General features: G+C 40.6%; 1 protein-coding gene across 3 annotated transcripts in view; it reads left to right on the top strand.

Annotated features, from left to right (window-relative positions):
- Window positions 1–26,161, top strand: part of LOC116333483 (SREBF chaperone) — a 32,393-nt gene extending 6,232 nt beyond the window's left edge. For 2 of the 3 annotated variants that reach the window (XM_031756734.2, XM_039619750.1), the window contains exons 3-23: window positions 1,690–1,810; window positions 2,178–2,335; window positions 2,809–3,029; window positions 4,840–4,945; window positions 5,756–5,928; window positions 9,153–9,279; window positions 11,011–11,123; window positions 11,213–11,307; window positions 11,465–11,563; window positions 11,924–12,136; window positions 12,399–12,784; window positions 13,270–13,419; window positions 17,562–17,763; window positions 18,270–18,385; window positions 19,182–19,725; window positions 19,819–19,904; window positions 20,136–20,218; window positions 20,393–20,559; window positions 20,755–20,835; window positions 21,007–21,213; window positions 21,962–26,161. In XM_031756734.2, coding sequence (XP_031612594.1) covers window positions 1,690–1,810; window positions 2,178–2,335; window positions 2,809–3,029; window positions 4,840–4,945; window positions 5,756–5,928; window positions 9,153–9,279; window positions 11,011–11,123; window positions 11,213–11,307; window positions 11,465–11,563; window positions 11,924–12,136; window positions 12,399–12,784; window positions 13,270–13,419; window positions 17,562–17,763; window positions 18,270–18,385; window positions 19,182–19,725; window positions 19,819–19,904; window positions 20,136–20,218; window positions 20,393–20,559; window positions 20,755–20,835; window positions 21,007–21,213; window positions 21,962–22,207 — 3,694 coding nt within the window. In that variant the 3' untranslated portion in view covers window positions 22,208–26,161. The remainder of the gene's footprint in view (window positions 1–1,689; window positions 1,811–2,177; window positions 2,336–2,808; window positions 3,030–4,839; window positions 4,946–5,755; window positions 5,929–9,152; window positions 9,280–11,010; window positions 11,124–11,212; window positions 11,308–11,464; window positions 11,564–11,923; window positions 12,137–12,398; window positions 12,785–13,269; window positions 13,420–17,561; window positions 17,764–18,269; window positions 18,386–19,181; window positions 19,726–19,818; window positions 19,905–20,135; window positions 20,219–20,392; window positions 20,560–20,754; window positions 20,836–21,006; window positions 21,214–21,961) is intronic. The other variant, XM_039619751.1, reaches the window with a different exon arrangement.
- The last annotated feature ends 1 nt before the right edge of the window (window position 26,162 follows it).

Raw genomic sequence — 26,162 nt, 5'->3', positions numbered from 1 at the left:
AGCAGAGGGCTGTGAGAAAGTGGCCCTGTGAGAATGGGATGCCTGTCCCTCCATCTGCTTGTCAGGAGGGGGGCTGGCTCGGCACAAAAGAGGCCTTTGTGGAGGTACAGTGACCTAGGAGAGTGGAGGAGGCATGGGGGGGGGAGGGAGAGGGAGGTGAGGCACAGCGAAAAGCAGGCAGAGGTTTCTATCGAAAAGACAAGAATTGATATTTGTATTAGAGTACAATATGTTCATATGAGCTGCCTCTGGATACAAAGGTACCAGTGACCCAATTGATCCTTCATCAGCTGCTGAGATTTCTGAACCTTTGTCAGACCACTTTTCCTATTCCAGCTAAAGATGTACATCATCAAAAATTCAAACATAACTTATTTATACTGCCAAACTGGGGTACAGCTCAACTGCTGAAGGCTGTACTTTTGTATTGTGTCATTTTTCTTAAAAAAAAAATAAAGTGTGCAGTGGTGATGTTTGGGGAGCACTTAATTTTCTCCGGGCTTGACCTCATTAGGAGAGAGCCCATTTTGACTTTATTAGATGAATTCTTACTGTGTTTTATCCTCAGCAGCCTTGACAACAGCCGTGTGGCCAGCACAGCTACAGCTTAGTTTAATTAAAAGTGAACAATTTGTCAGCAGCTGCTTTTGATAATTAAATCATGATTTATTTTTTAAATATAAATATTTAATTTCTTTTACATTCTCTCATGTGAGAATTTGATGCATTTCTTTGCACTTGACATTAAAACTATTTTGGCTTTTGGACTATTTATCAGCTGCAACATGACCTTAAATTAAGGTTATGCAAACAAATAGAGGCGTATCAGTGTTTTTCTTGTTTTTGACAAAGTCAGCAAATTCAGAAAGTCAGCATTGCATTAATTGAGAATAAAATTAGTTGTTAGTTGTAGCCTGAGTGGGAAGCTTGAGGTGCTCTGTCTCAGCTAAAATCCCTATTATAAAGCTGATGAAGGCACATTTGATTACTTTTGGCTGAATTCGAGATAATTTAAGGCATAAGAAAAAAATAAAAATGTAGTTCTTTTTTTAGAAGGAATTGACTTCCTTTGATAATTTTGTGATGACTTTTTTTCCATTTTAAGTAAGCACCAAGAAAGTGGGCATACGTCCAAAACACTTCAGAGAGTCTTTTAAAAGCTTTATTCCATCCACCTCTGTTGCCACCACCAACTCAGTCTTTCAGGTATTTTTCAGGGTTGCTCAACACTATCATTTCAAACTGAACATGCTTCCTCTACATATAGACACATGCAGAGAAGGAAGGAAAGAAGGTTTGGTTCTCAGATGAAGTTTGTTTTCTTGAAGACCTGCCCATTTCCAGGAGAACTAGGGAGCGGGTCTCTCCGGGTTGCACGTGAAACTTAATCTGGCAGGAAAAGCCAGAGGTGCTGGTTTCATCTACTCAGAAGTGTTGCAACATGCATCACAGGGAAGCACTCACCGTTATCGCGGCGGCTTCATTGGTCTGTAGTGTATAGCTGTCTGCTGCTTTCTTTGAAGGCATGTGTGTGGGTTTACGTTACAGTGAGAATGATGTCTTTTCCATTTATTAATGAATGAACAAAAGGATGTAGATGCATAAATATAAGTTGAACTAAATTCCTTTGTTCCTATTGTTTGTCATTTGACCCCCCTCCCTCCATTCTCTCCATTCTCTTCCTGCTAGCTATCCGTTATTGAGGCTCCCCCTGCCTGGGACGGGTCCTGTGGAGTTCACCACAGGGCTGCGAGACTACAGCGTTCCTTTCCATGAGCCTCAGGGTGACTTTGGAGAGCGCCCTGATTGGGTAGGAGAAAAAACATAAAATCCATAAGATTCTGTATTTTTGTACTGTTTCTGACTATCACCTTTGTTACATTTCCTTAGGGTGTGTTTAAGCTATTACATTCTAACCTGAAATACATTTTAATCTTAAGCTTGAATATTCAAAAATGATGGCTAGGCAAAGCTGGAGGCTCATAAATAGTGAAACAGTGGCTCTCACGATTTGTCAGGACTAGTTTTAATCTGCTGTAATAAGGGGAATAAGAAACAAAGAATACGTTTTTAGTTAATATTGAATACTAATATTAAAATCAGTCAGCAGTAGTAGCTGGTTCATTGTACTTGATCACCATCGGTTTATTAATAAGTTGCCTACATGTTTGCCGTAGTACCGGGGTCCTCCGGTCGCCTACATCCAGCAGGTGTTGGTAAAGGCAGCAGTGTCTCCATGGGACAACAGCCTGGTGCCGGTGGATGTCTTTCGGTCGCCTCTTGGCCGAGTCTTCAATCTGCTGGAAGAGATCCGCAACCACGTTCACTCCGACAGGTAAGCTTGGGTGACGGTGGTAAAAGACGCATTTACAGTAACACAGTGAAAAAATACTACATTATGAAGTGTAGTCTAAGTATAAGGAAGGACTAGAGCAGAGGGCTGTGGAAGGAAAGCTGTGAATGAAAAGCTTCTTTGAATTTAGTGCGGGGGGGGAGATAAACATCAATGACCTTGAGTTATTGATCTGTTGTAAACTACAAAGTTTATGGTTTGTTCTGTTTGACTACTCTACTGTATCAATGATAGTTCCTAGAACAGTTTGCTTTGCTTTTGTGCTTCTGGTTTCAATTAAATATTTGTTTAATTATTTTTACATTAATGATTTATTGCAATTCAATAGTTTTTTAGTTTATTTAAATCATTTATTCCAGAAGCATTCGGTATCCGTGAGCTGTACTGCATTGATTTCCTCGTCTTTTCTCACACCTCCTCTTGTCTTTACCGCTGTCTCGTTCTTGTCTTGTCAGCTCCGGCATTCGCAGTCTGGAGTCTTTGTGTCTCCAGGTGACAGACCTGTTTCCAGGGTTACGGCGGATGCAGTCGGTGCTGCCAGAGCATGGCTGCCTTCTTGTTTCTCCTGGCAACTACTGGCAGAACCAACGGGAGCTGTTTGACTCGGACCCTGACCCCTTCAAGACCATCCAGAAACATGAACCGAAAGGCTTGCACACCTCAGCGACATTGCGAGGTAGTAATTGGGAAAGCTCTGATTCAATAGTGGCCTCCCCTCATGTGTGGGTGTGGGTGTGTGTGCAGTAGGTTCTGTGTACAGTATTGCTAACAAACCATTCCCTTGACAGACCTTTGATCGACAGGCGAGTACATAAATATAACTCAGTTTGGTCTGCTACCAAATTCTACTCAGAAAAAGCCCTTGGACATTTCTCTTTTTGAGGTTCTACTCACATTCCAATAATTGTTACTGTAACCAACTGTGTGACTTGTGTGATCACTGCGTACCCTGCCAAGGAGTGGTTAAGTGAAACGTGTTCAGACCAAGTCTCTGTCACAGTCCACAGAGCATGTGGTGTCATCCTGAAGCATGCCCAAGATTAGAGCTTCAGTGCTTCCTTAACTGGTGCTTGTGAAAATCGATGTATTAAGTAATGAACAAATCTTAATACAATAGGACATTGTCATTGTGTCCGAAACGTTCTCACGCTTGTCAGTAGGCGTGGGAGCATTTTTTATTTTGACAAAATCTGAAAGCTCCAGTCCAGCCTGTGTTCTTATTGCTTTTTGCCATGCAATGATCCATGAGATGACTAAATTCATTCTGAACTACAGGCATTTTTAAATCGAGTCTGTCAGAAACTGCCATTGTTGATCACCATATTGAATACCTCGTGTCTATTGTATAGTCTGTTAAAGTGCAGGGGAAAAGAATGTGTTATACTCTGACTGCCTTGTTGAAAGTAGTCTGCCATCATTCAGCACGAGTAATTGTCGGTAGTAGTGAGCAGGGGATTAGTTGTATCAGCCAACTAAGAGGCTTTCGTATTGACAGAGAACAAGCAGTTTAATTCCTTGGGAACTTATTGAATTCTTTTAAAAGGCTACCCACTGACATAGTGAACCAAGTTTCCCCTTCAGCATTTTTACACATCTTCCAGTTCAAGAGATATTAAAGATGTAGTCAGGGACAGCTTGGTTGTCAGATAAAGTTAGACTGATGTGCTTGTTCACACTGAGCTGACTCGAGGCTTGTCAGCCTGGTTACATTTGGGGATTATATCTCAGCTGCTCTTGCAGGGCAGGGGAGCCCCAAACTCCACCAGGTACCCAGTGTAAAACGTATAACTGTGAGAGATGGCAGTCAGTGAGGATGTGTGTGTTTTTTGAGGTCTTTTTGTGAACGTATGGATGGATCTGAGTTTAGTGATTGTGTTCCAGGCTTGCATTTTAATGGCTTAGTTTTTAGTTTTATTGCAGTTGCCGTTTTGGTTCTTGAACTTATTTACTCCTTTATAACTTCACCCTCATGTCTGAGACCAGAGTTGATTGATTGATTTGCTTTTCGAGTGAGCTTCAAGTTGCCATTTAACTTCATTATTCAAACCAGGATGTTGTCACTTAGGGTTTTGGGGTTTTTTGGGTTTTTTTGTTTTGTTTTGTTTTTTTAACAGTGAGGTATTTTTCTGCTTTTGTGTGTGCTCCTGATCGCTAAGATGTTTCCTTGTGTTGTGACTAAGATCAAAAGAACTTGGTGACAACAGCAAATTTCCACAAAGCTTTCTAAGCCTAAAACTGCTCTAAAATGTCACTTGACTATAGTTCAGTGCAGCAGCTAATGAAGAACCTGGCTGTCCTTACTTTTTTTTCTTGTTTTTCTTATAAATAAGTGGTAACTGTATCAGTTCTGACGCAGACCTAAGGGCTTGACTGCTGATGACTAATGAATAAGCAGTGGTCAACCTACAGTGATCTGTAAAAATGTGGTTTGTTACTAGAATATGAAGAGTCTATTTACATGAAAATGTTTACTGTGTGTGTTTTAGACTTGCTGTTCGGGGTTCCTGTGAAGTACTCGGGGGTCAGTCACTACAACAGGAAGAGGGTGGTGACGTACACAATCACTGTAGTTCTATCCAGTTATGATGCAAGGTGAGTTACAAATGCAATAAAACAGAAAACTAAAAGGCAGTTCTATTTAAATTTAGTTTTAAGGGATGTCACTGGAAATTTTTTTTTGTTTTGTTTTTCTCGTTTCATATTTTTGTCATCTCTAACTCTGTGACTCTTGGACAGTAATGTTGGGCAGTAAACTAAATCGTTTACACTAGGCTACTTTAACAATCTCTGTTTAGAAAAAGCTTAAGACACAAAATACACACTTCCTTAAACAGGCAGTGTCATTATGTAAAACCAAACTTAAGAAATATATATTTTACTAATGGAACTAAATTGAAAAAAAGATTGTCCTTAAAGAAATTTAGTAAAATCTTCGGAGAAGAAGCTTGAGGAGGGTGAGACTGGGATGTTTCCATGACTTTGAGTCAATTGTCTTTAAAGCGTTTTCTGTTGTGTTGTCTGTCTGTTCTGGGCTTGCCCCTGGTCCAACTTTGTTTCTATACATTAAAAACTAAACTAAAAGAACAAACCATCTCTGGAAACTAACTGAAACTGAGATCTACAAACTAACTCTGGAGCCTGAACAGAGTAGGAGTCTGTGACTTAGGTTTTTTATTTTATTGTATTTCATTTTTCAATAGAACTGCATAAATAATGAGAACTATCTTCTCCTTGGATTAATGCCATCTGTCCCTCGAGGCCAAGTGTCTTTTTCTCAAAATTAAAAATGGAGTGATGAAGTTTGTTACTCCATGTGATGATGATTAATTGTTATGTGTGTGTGTGTGTGTGTGTGTGTGTGTGTGTGTGTGTGTGTGTGTGTGTGTGTGTGTCTCTCTCCAGGTTCCTAGGCAGCCTACGGGCCCGCCTGAAGCAGCTTCACCCATCCGCCAACTGCACCCTCAGAGATGACCACATGGTTCACGTCCACTTCAAAGAGGAGATCGGCATTGCTGAACTCATCCCCCTCGTCACCACATACATCATTCTGTTTGCCTACATCTACTTCTCTACACGTTAGTCCAACTCCCTTTAAATCTGCTTTGTACTCGGTGCAATGTTCAAACATCTCGACTCCCCCCACCACTACCACTTGTTTGCACACCTTGCCACAGTTAAAACTGAAAAGTGCCAGAGAATGAGGGCAAAACGTGCTGTGCCCTTTTGTGTGCACAAGTGTTTGGGTGCCAAGGTTGTCCCTGTCTGCTGCAGGGATAATCCTCACATGGGAACATTGCACACCGCTGTAAGAATGCACCCAGCAAACCATCGGCAGCTTGCCAGCACAAACATTAGCTCAGGGAACAAACACACACACTCGTGCACACAGACACACACGCCATCCAAGTACTCAAATGAATTTTCACCTGCAAGGTGGTTAAATTACTCACAATTGGCTCCTGATGTGCACTTGTAATTGCAGTATAATATTTTAGATAAAGATTCAATGAGACTAATGTTTCTTGATGAACCCAAAAGAGAGCCAAAATTTTCTATAATAATACCAGAACACCTTGTGATCACAGAAAACATGAGGTAAACACAAGTGTAAGGTTTTATTTTGATGTCAGTATCTCCAAACAGAGAAATACCTTGATGTTTATTGTTAGCACATCTTTCCTGCTCTTTGCACGTTCATGCTGTTTTGAATTCTCAGTAACACAATATTTGTTGTTAAACAGTGAAACAAGCAAGAAATGACACACAGACACAACCCATTACAATCAATGCAAACACTTTGGTTTTTTTTTTGGTTTTTTTTTTTGTTGCTTCTAAAATCCTGATATCCTCTGAAAACGTAACCATTCAGACATGTTGAAGAAATGGCTGTGCTGTAATTTTGACCACCAGAGAAAAATTTAGCATGTCGCTTTTTTATGATTCCGATTTTTAGCATCAACAGCTCTTTGACTTTCAGTGTTACATGTGTAACAAACATTCCCTGACAGGGCTCTAGACTAACTTTTTCCCATGGGCGCACCGGTGCGCCTAAGTTGGGCGCACCGGCACAAAAGTTAGGCGCACTCAAATTTTTCAACCGCATCGCTTAACACCGCAGTTTTACATGTGCACTTTTTTGGGGGGGAAATTGCAGTCCATACAGACAATATTAATTTCTAAATTATTAACTAACAATCTTGTGCTTAAAGTGCTTTGTCAATATTGTAGAAAATGTTAAACTTAATCATCATCTTGGCATGTGAGACTTCATCAGAATTGTGAACATCACAGCAGATGCCTTTGTGTGAAAGTAACTGAGAATAAAACACAGAAAAACATGAAGGAGATTTTTCTGGTCTGGCTTTTTATAGCAGATAACCTTAAAAATATTCTGCAATATTCTGTAATCTTGCATAATTTTAAAAAGTTTAAATTTCTTCAGTATTGAACAGCAGAAATTAGGCTTTCTTGTCCGAAGACATTTAAGTGAAAAAAAGAAAAAAGAAAGAAAAAGACAGCAGCCGACAGCGCTGTAAACAACGGTAGACTGGTGGGTAATAAGAAAATGAGTAATGCAGAAAACAGAGATTTGAGACAGGAAACTGTTCTTGAAGTACAGAGAGAGAGAGAGTTGTGCATGAAGTGTGATTTTTATCGTGGTGGAAGCAAAACAGCAAAAGTCAGAGGGAATTCATGACGACATTGATCAAATGTGAAGCGTAGTTTGTTGCTTCTTTTGCTGCTGGCTCGGTGAATTTTGTTTGGAGAGACAAAACCTGCAGCTCAGAATCTACCGCAAAAAGAGGTAAACACAGCGCGGACCCGACGCATCAGAATCGGTGAGCCCCGACGGCGTGTCCGTCTACGTGCCATCGGGTGAGAAAGCCGAGAAAGAGAAAGCTGATTCTGATGTGTCGGGTCCGCGCTGTGTTTACGTCTTTGTGTGGAATCCGTGTACCTGCTCTCGTTTGCTGTTTGGTGGTTGTTGAAATAGTTTTGTGAGCTTTAATCTGAGAATCTGACGTTTCTGGCAAAACACAGTTATATTTAAAAGTCAATTCAGGATTTAATGAATCGATATCGCTTTATTCAAGCTACTCACCTCGTCTGTCCACCTGCACTTTCAACTGGCAGGGCCATTCAGAGAGGTCCCGCCCCTGACTATCTCTGATTGGTTTAGTCCACGATAGGGGCATAATGTGTGTCTGTTGTTGACCACACGGAGAGTTGCAGAGATTTTTTGTTGTCGTTTGTTTTGTTTTGGGTTTTTTTTTTTTGTTTGTTTGTTTGTTTGTTTTTTGTTACCCGAACAGTTGCGACCAAATATTTTTTTTTAGTCGCACCATTGAAAAATTTGGTCGCACTCTAGAGCCCTGTCTGACTTTTATGCCAACTGAAAAGTGAAGCAACTTTGATTACACGTCAGAGCAGACTGGGCTGCTACTGTCTCAGACACAGTGAAAAGTGGTGCTGCACTAAGTACAGTTTAAGGAAAAATTGTATATCTTTTTGAACATTAAAATATGTAAATAAAGGAAAAATGCATTCAAGAGAACTTGGCAGCCACTGTAGTTGTATAACAGGTCTTCATGAAATTCACATTAAACAGTAAAAAGAATTTTATTTAGAAAGTATGATATGAAACAGGGTCTGCGCAGCATTAGACAGTGGAAAGAATGTGTGAGAAAGATGAAGCGTCTTCATTTCTGTTCTCCTGAGGTTCGAGGAAAGCTGAGAGGTCAGAAGGGTCCACGATGTTTCTTTGCTCCGATAATAAAACGGAGCTTTCTTTCTTCTCATGTGAGAGTCTGTTTAAGTTTCATTCTTATTTTTGATACATCGGGGGGGGGTCAGAAAGTTCAGTTATTTGTCTCACCATTGTTTTGCTATCTGTTCCCTTCTGAGAAAGACCTCTCCTTCCAGTCTGGAAAATCAGAGTGTACACTTGAAGCTGCCTTGGAAAACTGTAATTGAACAAACATCTGTTACAACAATATGCAACTCCTGTTTTATTTTACAGTATAGTCATTTTCAGAATCGTCATTTCAAAGAATACCTGCAAGTTTAAGAAATGGATAGCCTGTACAGTTTCATTTCATAACTCCTGCATATTTTATCAGCAAGCCTAGTGTTCAGTGTCATCACCTGCCATCTAAAAGTTGAATGCTGGAAATGCTTAAACGCCTTCTCCAGATGATCACCATCATTCGATTTAAGAAAAGGTCTGGCTGAGGTTTTGAATAGTTGTGCAGCTAGTTAGTGTGAAGTCCTCAACATATCTTCTTTTTCTTCCTTGCAGGTAAGATCGACATGGTGAAATCTAAGTGGGGCCTGGCTCTGGCTGCTGTGGTCACAGTGCTCAGCTCTCTGCTCATGTCTGTGGGTCTGTGTACACTGTTTGGACTGACACCCACACTTAATGGAGGGTAAAAACCTTTTTCTACATACTTTAGTGTCTGAAGATTACTAAAGGGGTCTGGTCTCTGCTCTTGTTCGTCTGCCAGGAACAGTAACACACATGCCATTTTGGCAGCGGGTGCTTATTAGATTTCAGCCTAAAAATATAAGCCAAGGAATTCAGAGACTGTTTCAAAAATCAGGCAGCCAAGAAAACAGTTTAACCAAGACACAGTAAAAATGTATTTGTTTGCATCACTGAAACCAACTTGGTACTTGTACTTTCATGACTTATACTCATTGTTTCCCTTGATTATACCATAAACATCAAAGCAAGGAATCAGTTTCATTCCAGTCAGTACAATTTTTAAAAAATAAAAAAAAGGTTTTGTTTTTTGTTTTCTTCTCCTATTTGCATGTAGAAACTAATGCATACGGCATCGTTGTATGTTAGTTAACTAAGTAACTTCCAGTGCTATTGCACTTATCTTCCACAGTAGCTTTAACTTCAGACTGTAGTGATTAGCACTTGAATGTTCCCTACACTTTTAAGTGCATGAACTGTTTTTACAGTACATTTTCTGTTTTATGAATGCTGTTAAACCAGCCTAAAAGCTGTCTTGATGCATGCTCAATCATCCAGGTAAGGAAGTCCTAAAAAATTGATTCTGTTCATCTGGACGTAGCGTTTTCAGGAAACTGTCCAAATGAACAGAATCAACTCTTTGCGGCAGCCTGAAAACACTTACTAGCTAACATTTTTAAGAGGCTGAAGGATGAGTTTAACTTGTGAATCACCACTGAAATTATGTCTGCAGTAATTTCATTGTTCTCCTGCTCTTATTGACATTCAAATATCCTGTTAATGTTAACTGCTCCAGCTGGCTGTCAGTTATATCCTTATTTTTACCAACTCACGTGCACGTACCTGACTTTTGACTTTCCTCTTCTTCTGTATTGATCGCACATGGAGTTCTGTTAATGATCACTTCATGTAGGCAAACAGTGGGTTAGTGGCTATGAAAAAAGGAAGAACTCGGTGTGGAAGTGGGATGGACTAAAATATGGGGCAGATGTATTCAGATACTGACGTTTAATGGTTGTCCAATCGTGAGCTGTTTATTAGGAAGCAGACATCGTGGCGTGACAATGGTACTGTTAACCAGCCACTAAGATCCATGCAAGTCCTCCATGGGCTGTGCATGCCCAGGCCATGTGCTTGCATAAACACACATCAAGGCCAACGTACCAAAACTATGAATGCAACATGCAAATCTGCAGAGTCATGATCGACTCCACACACAAAGCTGGTGAGATAGTGATACAGATACTGGTGTGTGTGTGTGTGTGTGTGTGTGTGTGTGTGTGTGTGTTTTATTATGTACAGTGTTACTGAGTGTGTGTGACCCAGTTATACACTTACCTCATCTAAAGCTTATCTATCCTGTCAAACTAATCTGTCACACATACTAATCTCAGGGAAATTCCCAGCTGTGTGGGCCAAGAATTAAAAAATAGAAATTGAACCCTAAATGACTGATTTCATAACTAAAAACAAAACATAGGAGTGAACTACATATATTTACTCGGTGCCTTGGCAGCTGCATTATTAAGTCTTCATTATTAAAGTCAATTTAAAGTACTTTTGTGTTTGTAATTTAAACAGAATTCCACACAGTGGTAATGTGGTGAAAGTGTAACTTACCAAAGATAACGGTACTCAAAGTTGAGGGTATTTTATTTTATTTTTCTCCCTGCAGTGAGATCTTCCCTTATCTGGTGGTGGTAATCGGGCTGGAGAATGTCTTGGTGCTCACCAAGTCTGTGGTTTCCACCCCTGTCGACCTCGAGGTCAAACTGCGCATAGCTCAAGGTAAGTTTGGAGAATGTAGTTTGGTCATGGCTTATTAAATATTGAGTATTCTTTATTTTTCCCCTGATTGTTGGTCTGTGTTTTTTCAGGCCTTAGTAATGAGAGCTGGTCTATCATGAAGAATATGGCCACTGAGCTGTGCATTATCCTCATCGGATATTTCACTCTTGTGCCAGCTATCCAGGTAAGAGGACAAATGCTAGAAATGTTGCAGGAAGTGCACCAGGAGAAAACTGTAGTTAAAGTTATTTTTATCAAATAAGCAAAGCATAATGCTAAATCAAGCCAGGTGGGAAATGCTTCTATGTGGTTAATGTCTCGTCTGCTTTTTGGTTTTTTAGGAATTCTGTTTATTTGCTGTTGTGGGGCTGGTGTCTGACTTCTTCCTGCAGATGTTTTTCTTCACCACTGTACTATCTATAGACATTCGCCGCATGGAGGTGAGAAACGCATATGCATACTTTCAAATCTTTTTTTTTTTTTTTTTTCCCCACAGTTAATAATATGCTGGACTCGACATTAGATTTAAGTAACAAGAGTTTTATGTGTTGTAAACCTTTAACTGGTTTTATTGGATAAATACAGTGAAGATTGACTGGAAAGCAGAGAGAGAAGTAAAGACATGCGGCAAAGGGCCACGGGTCAGACTCGAACCTGAGCTGGCCACTTTCAGCCATGCAGCATATGGTTGCCTGCTTATCCGACTGAGCCAAACTAGCGCCATGTATCATGAGGTTGACTTAAAGTACGAAAAGTGGTGTAAAAAGAAAAAATGTCTGAACCTCATTATTTCTTTTTAGCTGGCTGACCTGAACCGCCGCCTGCCAGCTGAAGCAGGTATGCCTCCACCCAAGCCAGGCCCCCTGCGTACACGTGAGGTACCCCCTCCACCACGACCCTCTCCGCATACAATCACTCTGCAGACCCCAGCCTTTAGAAACTTGAGGCTCCCCAAGAGGCTGCGTGTGGTGTACTTCCTGGCTCGCACACGCCTGGCTCAGCGCATCATCATGGTGAGAAGACAAATTCAGAACTGACTATAAATGTTTTTGTGCACTTTGCTGCCATTTGTCTTCAACTGTCAGCTTCTAAAAACGAATTCTCTCACACAATGGCATTTAGGTAACAAAGACTGACAAGATCTTTTTTATTTATTTATTTTTGGTGAATGTCTGTTTCAGCTTTAAAATTAACAGAATAACTTTTACAGTCTGCAAGTTTACTGCTGTGCCTACATAAAGCCAATAATTGACCTTTTTATTTTTTCATTTTTAGGCTGGCACAGTTATCTGGATCGGTATCCTTGTATATACCGACCCAGCTGGAATCCGCACCTACTTGGCTGCACAGGTGTCTGAACAAAGCCCCTTAGGCGACCCCGGAGGAGGTGGTCTGCCCCCACACCTGGGAGTGGCCCCAGTTTTTCGAGGTGGGGATCCTACCAGCACCTTGAGCATCCATCGTGCACCAGATCCAACTCCTTTACCTGAGAACCAATCGCAGGGACATCATGACCCTCCAAGGGCGGGGCCCATTCCACAGTCCCCACCCGCTGTACCTCAGATCACCTGGGGGGAGGAGGATGAGGAGGGATGGAGGAGACTGTCCTTCAGGCACTGGCCATCACTCTTCAGTTACTACAACATCACTTTAGCAAAAAGGTGAGTGCTGCTGAGACTTTTTTGTTGTTGTTGTTCGTCAGTCTGTTATTTTCTTAATTGGAGTTGATTTTACGCTGTAGTGGAGATCTCAAATTTTCCATGAAAGCAAGTGAAGCAGTTTAGATTTTCTTGCCTCATTATGATACTGGTGCAGCATAATGTGTTGATTAATTCCCGGCGTGTATGTGATGTTTCTGCAAAATGAAATGCTTATGAAGTTTATATCAACTCGAAATAAAAGATGGACAAAAAGAATCACTAATTTCTGCCAGCTATTCTCCACATGGAAAATGCAGCTACAGACCAGTAACATGCTTCAGTTATGTGCTTATGCGTTGTCCAACAAACACTTTCCCACTTTAAAGGTGTAAAAGGCAGGAACAATTCTTTTGTTTCTTTTTTTTTTTTCCTTAATTCTTTAATTAATTCTGCTTCGATTTTTCTTTCAGCTTCATTATGTCCACTATGTTATTGTCCTTTTACAGGTACATTAGCATCTTACCTGTCATCCCAATCACTGTTCATCTGACACCCCAGGAGGCCATTGACGCACGTCACCCTCAGGACACGAGACATCCTCAACCGCCCATTCCCAAGATTTCTGCTGACTTACAGACAGACCTCACCCTCTACAAGTTAGTACTCAGAAAGACAAAGACATCTACCCGCTTTAAGTTTGAAATGCCTCACAAACTCTTTGATAAACCTGGATGCCTTAAGGTGTTAAAAGGGTAACTTTTGATTATTTAAATCCAGCAGATTTTCCATCAGTGTGGCTACTTGAGTTGTTTGCCCCACTATTCTAGAGACTCGCATTGAAATGGACGCTTCTCAAGGCAACATAAGCCTCCTACAGCTCTCCAAACAAGAAATGAAAGGATTTGTGTGAAAATGTTGATCTGACCAAGTATATGCATCTAGGATCTACAGCCAGGGCAGCTTACCACCTGTTGAGTCATGTTCATCCCCGCTTGTTTGGGTTCTTGTTGTTTTGGGTACTTTCCTGCTGTTATTATAAGTTCATGAGGAAGTTATTTATGTGCTTAAAGAAATAAGGGGAAAATGCTGAAATGTCAGAATCCTCTGAATGCTAAATTACCCCCCAAAAATTTCTGCCATAATTAGTATGGGAAAGAAGGTACAGATGAACCATTGTTTTTATGAGTTCATATAATTTTTGTTTTAGACAAATTACAAAGAAACATAATCTTCTTAGCCTAATTTAATGAGTGATATCTTTTTCAGCCCCGGCTTTTCTTAGTTTCAGTTCAGTTTAACAATCACTCTTTTTGCACATGGTTAGAAAAAAAACAAAAACCTTGACGTCACACAGCTGAGTGTAAATAGGGGCCACAGCAGGTAAAAGACCTTGACCGTCACTCTTTGTACCAGTGTGTCATTGAACCGATTGTACCTTGGACACTGAAGCCTTAAGTTCCTTCTGCAGTTTTGCTGAAGTTGGAGCAGTGAAGTACAATAGCATTTAGGGCATTTAAGCCATTCAGGTTTAGTTTTCCAGACATGAAATAACATAATTTTGGACTAAAAGCTTTTTTTTTTTTTTTTTTTTTTTTTTTCCTTTTCAGCTGCAGTCTTTGTCTGTGAAACTGCTCTTGGAGGTCTTGCAAAGAGAAATCATGACACTTGGATTTTTCTTTTCTCAAAATCAAAAAAATTTTTTAAGTTACTTTTAAACTGGTCAGTGCTGTAGATGTATTTTCTATTACAGTATTTAAGTTGACATAACACAGAAGGGAGTAAAAGAGCACCTACGTTTCATGCTTTACTTAATGTTCACTGTGTTGCTGGGCTGATGGTAATCTTCTTTTATGTGAGGTGAAAATGCAGTTTCTTTGTGTGTATTCTAATAATGCCAGGGGTCATCTCTGTCTTTAGCAAGTATTCATACTCTCTAACTGGCCAAGCCTGGCTGACTGGTTTACTTTACAGGCTTTGTCAGTGTTTTTTGTGGGGCTTTTTTTCCTTATCCTAGCAGGTGACACATTCAGGGACAATGGGCTAATCCTGTGTGGGAAGTATTTACTGTACAAGAATATCTTAGGAATTTCTTCAGTGTTGGCATAGACTTCAGTGATGACTTTGGTCAGAGGTCAAAGTCACAGTGAAAAATACAGTTTTAGACATAATTGCAGAAACTCTCACTACAACTAGAATAGCTGTCAGTGACATGGCACATTTAAGCTCACCCCCAGTCTACAATAGTACTTAAGGTACAATACCATTAGAAATGTTGTTAGATTTTTATTTTATTTTTATTTTGTAGTATAGCAAATCACTCTTAAGACTAGAATTGTTCTTTTACACAACAATGATGAGCGATATATATACACAATATCAATCCAATAAAGCTGCCAAAATGGGAAGATAATGTTCTTTATCTTAGAGGGAGGTTCAGAGACACCGATTCACTCTCCTTTCCAGCTTTATCAGCTTATATCAGCTTATAACAGCCTCATCTATCTGCCACAACAACACTGTACCGTGTTGTGTAAACCAGTCTGTCACCTTGACATAAGTGTGATGTTTTTGGTCGTCTTTGGACTGCAGATATGAATGCTATCAGCAGTTTGGTCAGGGTCGTGACCTTCACAGTTGGGAAGTGGCAACTGACATCAACACTGGTTTAGATAGATGGAAGGCCAGACTGATAAAGGTGTTACCAGAGAATTCTCTGTACTTTTAATCTGGAGCAAAGATCTTTACATGTAGAAAACAAGTCAGCGTAGCCTTGTCTTGTTTAAGAGTAGCTTTGAACTGTATATAAAGTCTCTCATCCTACTTTTGTGTGATCATACACATGACTGATTTCACAGACTAACACAAGAACAGCTTTCCAGTGTTCCTCTTAACACGAGGAATCCTTCTCTTTTAAAAGACATGGGGAATTTATATTTCCTTTAAAACCATCTTGAACAAAAGCAACTTTAAACAGGAAAAAAAAAAGCTAAAATAAAAAATTGTGCAATCAGTGGTTAAAGTTAATGATACAGTTTGAGTCAGTATTAACTGGTTCAATCTATTTTTGATTTTACCTTGGAAAACTGCTGGATGTTTGTGTGAAGTAACCATAGCATGTAATAGGTCTGAACACAGGATTAGAGTTAATCATTTGAGCTGTTTCTTCTTTTTTTTAAGAGTAACATCTAAAATGAGTTAAAAAAAAACAAAAAAAACAAAACTACATGGCAAGGACTGAAATACAAACTCAAGATTCATAAAATCTTTTTTTTGTTGTTGTTGCTACAATTATAACATTTGATTCAAATATCTTGTGAAATGTATGTTTAAAAATCTTCCAAACTAGTTTCATTGACCTTTCAGCTGTTCATTATTTCAGTTCATACAGATGTGGACACATGGTAGAGCTCTTCACTGCCATTTTTCTACGTCAATGTATGTAGGGATAATCGCAAACCTACAAAAACATTATCAGCTGGATTTGCAGCTCATTCAGATTTAAAGAACTTCATAGGAAGTTTCTAGCACGGTAACTCATTAGCTTACTAACTATGGTGGGGTTTTTTTGTTTTGTTTTGTTTTTCTTCATTCTCATTGCTGTTCAAAAATCCCACTACATCATCACCAGAAACCAATGAGCTGCACATCTCTCTCACAAGTGGCTACAGTCCAAAACGGAGCTAAAAGAAAGTAAATATTTTGCCATTTATATTGTGAACATGAGTAAAACTGCAAATAAATGGCGATGTTGCCCCAGAAGTGCTGGATGTGTAAATAAGCAACTGTGTGCTGACGAGTTCAGTGTCAGTGTTGGTTCCCCAACTCGTTTCTGCTGCCAGTAATTCTCCTATTATTGCAGTTAAAGTGTTTTTTAAAAGCTAACAGAAGTACACAGACTGCTTTGTTTATATTTGTTTGTGCATGAGTTTAAATGATGTCAGGGACTTTAGATGGATTTTAGTCATTGGAAAACTAATGGCCAATAAAGTAGCCGTTAGCACTACTAGGAGCTCTTTTTCTGAACTGAGGAGTTTGTCCCATATTTGGCCTGTTTGTAGAACAAGATTACTGACTGTGCATCAGATGTTTTTTGCGATGTTTGTCTCCCTGTACAGCTGCATTTCAAAAATCCTGGCCGTCAAAATGTTGCCTTCATGGGGGAAAGGGTTAAAGCTTTACTTTCACATTACAGATGTGTTTTGTTTTTTTTTTAGCAGAGAAAGTCAACACTCCTCTGCCAGGTTATCATCACATTAACTCCACATTCCACAGTAGAGCTGGCACATACGCTCTTTCATGGTTTTTCTTTTGCGAGCGGGCAGTTCCACATATTGTAAGTTAGATTTGTACTGTTGTACTTGTTCAACACACAAACTATATAAACATGTGAGTGAGCAGCTGCAGAAGAATGTTTTAGGTAAACCTCGAGATCTGTTATCCTGTTGTCAGTTATGAACAGTTTCTCATTGTGCTGCTTGATTTTGGTAAATCTTTATACACGAGTTGGGCTATTTACTCATCTGACTGTGAAAGTGTCCAGATAATATTTTAGGAAACCTTAGCATCTCCACAGTATTTTGTTAGAGATACAAAGACTGTTAAAGATGTAGAGCTTCAATTAAAAGGGTGAATTCATGGAACAGATGGCACACGACAAATCTGCAATACATTGAAAAATTCTGTAAAGGAGTTGACGAGCATCTACAGAAGTTCAGCTTCTGTGTGGTTGTTTCTGGTAAATGTGTTGTAGTGTGGTGGCGCTGCACTCCTGACTCCTTTGTGTTGTCTTTGGATCCAGGGTGGCAGCTCTGGGCCTGGCTGCAGGTGTCTTGCTGGTTCTGCTGCTCTTCTGTCTGTATCGCGTTCTCTGCCCACGGAACTACGGTCAGAATGGTGTCCCTCACGGGCGGCGGCGGCGAGGGGACCTGCCCTGTGACGATTACGGCTATTCACCACCTGTCAGCGAGATCTCACCACTGCTGCTGAGGGGCCACAGTATGGTGAGACTAAGATGGACACACTGCTCTCTTTGTTTGTCCATCAAACAAACTCATTGGTCAAATTTATTTGCACACTCCCTCTTTCCCTTGTCTCTTTTTTTTAACAATGTTAGTTAATTTGTATTCCAGATGTATTTTAAGACCAGATCTCATCTATGTGTTGCAGATAAATCCAATGTTAATGAGTTCAGTTGCAATGATTCAGACACTGTAATTATATAAAATCTGCTTAGCAAATATAGATTAAATGTCAATTTGGAAAAGGAAAGGGGAAAACAAACAGGTGATTGCTATGCTTTTTAGCGATTTTAAAAGATACAGAAATGTGTTTGTGCTGTGTTGAGGTTTAAGCCAAGAGTACACTCACACTTTCTCATAGTACTATACTACAGTACATTTAAAAAAAACAAAAATGCTGAATTAAATAAATGTGTATTAATTTCTTTTTGGGTGATCGCTTCAGTCTTATTTAAACCGGCTTCCTGCTCCATGTTTCCGTCCTGTAGGATATCGAGTGTTTGGCTAGCGATGGGATGCTGTTAGCTAGCTGCTGCCTGGCTGGACAGATCCGGGTTTGGGACGCACAGACTGGGGACTGCTTGACTGTCATCCCAAATCATGGGTGAGACACTCTTAATATCTTGTTTTAAAAACATTTCAATGCCATATTGATCTCTGAGATCTTTCCAGATTTGCTTTTACATTGTTAGGAATTATTTGTTGTTTTATTTTTCCATTAAGTAAAATTTAGTTTAAAAACAATGTGTCAGTTTAGGAAATTTGAGGCTGAAAATTGATTGTATTAAAGTGAATATGTTGGAGATGTCAGGCAAGGGGAGAAGAGGAAGTCTACAGAGGTTCATGGATGTAGTGAGAAAGGACACTCAGAGGGTTGCTATGACAGAGGATGCTGGGATGGGGTGAGATGGAGGCTGGTGATCATCTGTGCTGACCACTAAAGGGAACAACTGAAAGTAGTAGTCATGATCTGGAACAGGGGTGCCCAATCCTAGTCCTCGAGAGCTACTGTCCTGCAGCTTTTAGATGCATCCCTACTCCAACACAGCTGAATCAAATGATTTGATGACCTCTTCAGCATGTCATCAAGTTTGGCAAAGGCCTGATAACAAGACATTCATTTGATTCAGGTGTGTTGGAACAAGGATGAATCTAAAAGCTGCAGGACGGTAGCTCTCGAGGACTAGGATTGGGCACCCCTGATCTGGAATATGCAGTGAGCAGGAACAATCTAGTATTCATGGGTGGTTTTTAGATTATCAGTTTATTTTTGTCTATCAGACCTTTTGTGTGTTAATGTTTTGCCAGTAAATCTGCAAACATAAAGTCAGTTTATCTCTTCAAGTCATGCCAATGTGGGGGGTTTTTTTTGTTTTGTTTTGGGGGTTTTTGTGTCTCAGGCTGAGGCGGAGCAGCAGCAGTGGCTGCTGGGACCACCGGGATGGCTGGGACAGCATGACCGGGGCTCAAGAATCAGAGTGTTTGAGTCCTGAACGAGACATCTCGTTTAATGGAGATGGGCTGACAGAGGACGAGCTCTACCCAGTAAGACGCCGCACCACGCCCAGTCGTCCCACTCTTTTCATTGACCAGCCCGATCTCACCCCGCTCATTGACACCAACTTCACCTCCCAGCCCCCTTCCCACCTGTCCACCGCACCCAGAGCAGGCTTTGATTTTGGAGGACTGGTGGAGCGTGCCTACATGGAGCACGAGCCCCCATCACCATCTGCCTACGCCTCTCCGTCCTCAGCCTCCTCCTCGCCGCCATCAGGCGCTCAACTCCAGAGGAGTCCGAGCTTAGGGGAAGCAGCTACACCTTTAATCCAAGAAAGATCCCCGATGGGTGGGACGCAAGCAGCAGGAGACTGGGAAAGCTCTGTCTGGGCCATGGAGCTCAGAGGGAATCTGATAGCTGCTGGGAGGAGCAGTGGCAAACTGGAGGTTTGTAAAAATTTCATGTCACAGACTCTGAAAAAAGTCATACTCTTGATCCGCTGATGTTTAGAATCACTGTACACTTGCATCTGGTTACAGCTGTGGGATGCAGTGGAAGGGTCGCTACGCTGCAGCAATGAAGACGGTGTTTCTGGGATCACAGCTCTGGCCTTTCTCAACAACAGGTTAAATAGACACATGCTCTAAATCTGCAAAAAATATTTATCAATCATTTTAATGGCACACTAATTATTTATTTTATTTTATGTAATTTCCCAGCCTTTTAAAAGATGTTGCTTGCTCCTATAACATGAGATTGTAACACATCAGATGTATGCTGTATTCAAAAGTGTCTCATCCTACTTGTGGCTACTATGCGCAGCTGTTCTTTATTCTGAGTGTCTCTTCCTTCCCAGAATTGTGGCAGCTAGGCTGAACGGGTCCTTAGATTTCTTCACTGTTGAGATAAACAAACCTCTGGGTCTGCTGCAGTACAGAGGTGAGGCTCGAAATGTTTCTGTATCAGTGTTGTAGGAGTGAGTTCGATTTTTAATTGGGGGGAAAACATACAGTATGAGGTATTTTTATTTAAAAAGAAAATGAAATGAGGTAAACTTAAGTGGAGGTTTTTTTTCTAGTTTTTCCCTCTCCGGTAAATAATGTTTCCCTCCAGGTCCCCCTGGGCGAAGCAGCATGCCTCAGTCTCCCTGTTACAGCAGTGAGGATGTGATCAGCTGCCAGCTCACACGCTCCGTACAGTGTGCTCACCAAAAGCCGATCACGGTGCTGCGTGCAGCTGCCGGTAGGGTCGTCACTGGCAGCCAAGACCACACAGTCCGGGTAACAGACCTGCACTTATCTGTCCTTTTTATTTACAAGTACAACAAATATTGTTTTGATTTCTCATTAAACTCTATAGAATGGATCTTATTGGCAGTAAAAAAAAAAGAAAGAAAAGAAATATGGGCAAACTCCAAAAGCAGTCTTTGTCATAGTGCTTTTAATAGATCATCCTTATCTGCGTGTGTTGTTTAGGTTTATCGACTGGAGGACTCTTGCTGCCTCTTTACCCTGCAAGGTCACTCTGGAGGGATTACAGCCATCTACATAGACCAGGTCAGCAATATCCCCATGTCTCGTAACATTTCATATTGTGATAACGGAGGCATTGGTCAATATTTTCTCTAAAAACCGTGGGTCATAATTGTGGTTTTACTTTGGTAATTCCTCTAAGTTGTTTTATGAAACAGTAAATTAGACTCTCAATTACAAACTTTTTCCCCTCAGACGATGGTTCTAGCAAGCGGTGGACAGGACGGCGCCATCTGCTTGTGGGATGTCCTGACAGGGAGCCGAGTCAGCCATGTTTACGGTCACTGTGGTGATGTCACCTCGCTGGTGTGTACAACCTCTTGTGTCATCAGCTCAGGACTGGATGACCTCATCTGTATCTGGGACCGCAGCACTGGAATCAAGCTGTACTCAATACAGCAGGTACATTTTAATCTCAGTCTCCTTCACGTCTTTGTTTTTTTAACCCTCTAAAGCCTAACCTGGCGTCAGACAGGTGTTTTGCAATTATTTTTTTTTTTTTCGACAGTGTAATTCCAAAATTCCAACAGTTCCTAAAAGCAGTGGCTCTGCGTTTTTCGGTGACGATAATGGTCCTTACGGTAATCCCAGGCATAGTGTTGCAGCAACCATGCAAAGATGAAGAGTGTGTGTGTGTGATGGAGCGATACAGAAATTTACAGACACTTTTACTGTTTGTGCGTGCATGTGTGCGTGTTATTTGCCAAGAATTGGATGTGGCACCCTGCCTGGAATTACCGTAATGACCCTAATATCATTTTTTTTTTTTTTTAAAAAAGGACAGTTGATGCAGGAATTGTTGGAACTGGAAAGCACCGATTCTGCTGTTGAGCTTTCTGTCGTGCTGATTCAGAATTCAGATATCACGCTGTAAATTTAAAGGAAGGGAGTTTAGCTCCCTTTAAGCCAACTGTCTCCTGTTTGCATACCCAACTGCCCATACTCAGTGTGATAGTACACGGCTGTATCTGTATATCTGACAGAGACTAAAGAAACTCTGCTTAGTCATCACAAAAGGCTTTCCAAAAGTGTCCTGATTTCTAATCTTTTACATGATAAGCTTAATTTCTCATGAATACAAACAGTAGTTGGAGCCCTTAAAATGCATTTTACAGCAGTCTGTTATCAGCTTCTCTTTTCTTCCCACCAGGAGGTGGGATGCGGGGCCAGTCTGGGTGTGATCTCAGAGTCTCTGCTGGTGACGGGGGGCCAGGGCTGCGTCTCCTTCTGGGACCTGAACTTCGGTGACCTGCTGCAGACAGTGTACCTGGGTCAGAGCAGCGACGGTCAGGGTGTCCGGCAGCTGCTGGTGCTGGACAACGCCGCCATCGTTTGCGACTTTGGCAGCGAGCTCAGCTTGGTCTACGTTCCCTCCGTGTTGGAGAAACTGGACTGAGAAGAGCTGGCAGCTGATATCAGTGGGAACAGTCAAAGCATCCAGTTTTTGCTTTGTTTCGTTGCTTCTGGCGTTCGGATGATGTGCGATCATTAGATACAAGACTATCTGTTTTAACAGGGAGGTGTTTTAAAGTCTGAATATCATGAGGAAAAACTGGCTGTTGAACCTACTGCGTTTTATCAGAGCCATCTTGTTGACGTTACTTAAGGTCACAAGTTTGGTTAAAGTTGGATTTTTCTCACTTGAAGAGAGCCCGCCAGTTCTGAGTTTGTGCTTTTTGTGCACGCACATTTGTTTTTGCAGATCTGCCCTCTATGCTGCTCACACAGGGCGGGGGGAGGCTTGTGACCCCACCCACCCAGAGAGGAGGACCATAGAGCTCCTCTTTGTTTTTTGTTTTCTTTCTTTCTTTTTAATATTCCTGCTGTGCCGTGCGCTCAACAGCGAAGTGCAGCCACAGAGAGCTCGACAGGTCCATCGCCTGCGGGGATGAATTGAGCATGTGCGTGTGTGTGTGAGTGTGAGAGAGACATTGATTGAATGAGTTTAGACCCTTTTTATAGTAAAACTGCTGAGAACAAAAGTTGATTGGTTATGTGTGAAGTGTGCGTTTGTGTGAGGGAGAACCAATGATTACTGTATAAAGTAAACCTCCAGAGGGGGCTGTTTTTATGTCTACATTTATTATTTATTAGCGATACTTTTTTTTTATTTCCCTTTTTGAGTAACAGTTTGTATATGAATGACTAATCCCAGCTCTTAAATAAGACCATAATAATGTGGAAAAGGTGACTTAAATGTAAGAAGGTGTTTATTTGTTTGGCAGCACTGGGCTTTTGGTTGTTTGTCACAATGAGGTGGAAACACACGTGTGTTTGTAGATTTGGAGGCCGCAGGGAGGCAGAAAGGGTTCGTCCTTTACCCCAACCTCGGCCTCTGACTCTGGGGTTACTGATGCTGTACGAGGGGCTGCTTTTCCCCAGTGTGTTACACCTTCATCAGGCTACCTCCATTTTTCAAATAGCTTGAATTTTGGATGACTGATGTTGCATTTATTTTTTTAAAATACATTCTGTGCTTTAGAGATTTTTTTTTTTTTTTTAAATCACCGTTTAGCCATAACTTGTTCACCTGATATCATTTTCAATCCACAATCTTTAATTCAAGCCACAAAGGGTGACAAAACCTTGTCTACTACATAGATCACGTTAGATAGACTGTGTGTATTTTTTTTTAGTTTTTGGTATGTTGTTGATGCACACTTAAGTAGAGTTTGTCCTGAAACTTGTTCTATTCTTTCAGCGACCAGGTGGTAAAAATGTGAAGGAAGGTAACAGTGAATGCATCATGTCCCTAATTTTGCATAATAGTACATTTTAAAACAGTTTGCAGTATTGATGTTGGATATTTCACATCAGGAATGGGTTTCAGATGCAACCTTTTGAAAATTTGGACCTGACACATGTGACACACTGTTCAGATGATCTTTTCCTGAAAAACGCAGTATTATATCACGCATTTTAATGTCTTTTTAATTGGACTAAATAGGAAATTTCAGTAGTATTTTTCAGTCAGTTTTTCCACTGTTAGTCATATGGTTGCTCTCTGTCAGGTATGAATGTTTTCACAAACACTTGCTAGACGCCTTAAGAAACCAGACAAAAACAATGCATGTCAATCATTGTTTTGAGTAGCGTGTATAATATGAAGCTTCTGTCTGAACATCGAGTTAAGAGCCTGTTGTCTCAATATGTAGCTTCAAAGAAGTCTGAGTGGGCAGCAGAACTATTTTACCTATCCTGTTAAAATATAACTCTGGCTCATTAACTAGTTTCAGTTATGTTTAATCATAATAATCAACTACTATTACTTTAAAAAAGTCCCTCCATTTTTCACTTTTATTCAGCTGAACAGGAATAGCGGTTTGACAACCAGTGTGTTTAAAATGCAGTTGAATTCAGTTTACATTTGTAGAAGTAGCAGCTTTCCACATTCGTTTGATTCCCTGTAGAGTGTTTAAACAATGACACATCATAGACAGTTGATGGTTATGGAGAAACCTGAAGGGAAAAGGGGAAAAAAAAAGTTTTTTAGGTCCTTAAAGTCTGAACTTTTGTACTTATTCTGCACACAGGGTGAAAATCCTGTCAATACTGAAACTGTTAAATTCTTAAACCCGACAAGCCAAGTATTTATGAAAGCAATGCATTTTTCAACATTTAACCCCTTCGTTTTTGAGTCTGTGCCTGAACTTCACCTTTTTACTCTGGGTAGAAAGAATGCAATCCTGCAGGTTAGAGATTTTTCTCTGACGCCAACAACATCCAGAATGTCCAGAATGTATTTTCTCCCAGTCGTCATCTGTTGTTTCTGTCTGTATCTACTGAATGTCGTCTCAGAAAATCCGTTAAAAGACCTGCACCTGATCCCTGCGGTCACAACACTAACTCCTTTCATCTCTAACCCTCTCTGTTGTACAAGCTCACACACATTTTTAGGCACTTTGTTTTTGCAATTTCAGCTTGTATGCAGGAGAGTCGGATGTAACTGGACTTAAAGTTCACACCTGCAGCGCTGTTAAACGCGCACGTGACATATAGACTGCAGCGCTTGTTCCTCTCGGATGCAGCGACCAGAGTTTCTTTTCCAGAAACAAGCAGATGATTATCGTATGATTTTTACAACTGTAGCATCAGTATTCACATTTCAACTTCTGAGACGAATGGCACCTCCATCACAGAGGCCAGTAATGTGATCTTGCTGCTGTGGCTGTTGATGTATTAGCTTTGTGGTTTCTGTTTAGTTGAAAGCTTTAGAAATGGGGAATGTTTTGGTTTTTTTAGATTTCAGTTTCACATGTGTTTTCTAGAAATGTGAATTAAAGCTCAAGTTTGATATCTTGGGAAACTGTATTTGCTTTCTTGCAGAGTTGCATACTGACGAATGTACACGGTGACTGTGTTAGCAAGCAGAGTTAACTGGAGTTGCTGTTTTGTGGTTCTGAGAAGTTGGTCTGAAAACTGCAGCACTGAAATGTCAAGGAGTTACTCTATATTCAAAGAAACTGTCAGAGCTAAAACGGCCTATTTATTGTGCTATTCGGTGATCACAAGGGCTCTATGATGAGGACATTTTATAGTGTTGTAAAACAGAAATCCTACATTTCTAAAACAGGTGAGAAATTGCCAAGTGTAGTGTTGCAGGCACAGTTCCTCAGAAATGTGACCCTGATTCTGTCATGCTTTAGTTTATCTGCACATAAAAATGATCATGGACAGTTTCCTTTAACCGTGTTTTCCAAAAATCAAAGTCAAAAGGTCGAGAAATTATATATAAGAAAGATGAGAACTTGTGCCGTGTTACTCAAACCAAAAAGTTTGCGGCAGCATCAGTTTCCTCTGCCAGTAAGCGTGTACGCACGTTTTCCAAAATGTCAAACGATTCCTTTAAAGTTGAAGGGTGGGAAGGTGGGTTGGTGTGGCGATTGAGTTGAGTCACTGCTTTTTCTGAATGTTTCTGTTTATAAAGATGAAACTATGCCTTTAATTTTACATTGCTTCATACCTTTCCATCTCGTTGCAGCCGTCACGGCACCATATCAAGAGTTTGTGGATGCAGCAGCAACCTTTTTAATCATTTAGGTTAAAATAATAAATCTTTAGCTGCATCCTCACAATGAATGGCAGAAATGTTGTGAGTCTTGTTTGATCCTCCAGCTGCAAATACAAATCAGTGTAACATTTCTTATTTTTTGTTTAGACTGCTGTAAAAAGCATCACAGCACATAAATAAATGTAATCCCCAGGTGTTTTGCTCCCCACCACCCCCTCCAGCCTCCTCCCCTCATTGGCTGGCTACAATCTACGCAGGCTGTAGTAACTTGTTTACTATTTTGTAACAGCGCAAAACTTTGTACTAATTTTCAAATAAAGAGGCTTTGATACCACAAAGG

The sequence above is a fragment of the Oreochromis aureus genome, linkage group 11 (assembly GCF_013358895.1).
Source record: "Oreochromis aureus strain Israel breed Guangdong linkage group 11, ZZ_aureus, whole genome shotgun sequence".
Lineage (NCBI taxonomy): Eukaryota > Metazoa > Chordata > Actinopteri > Cichliformes > Cichlidae > Oreochromis > Oreochromis aureus.
This window is presented reverse-complemented; position numbering and strand designations above follow the sequence as displayed.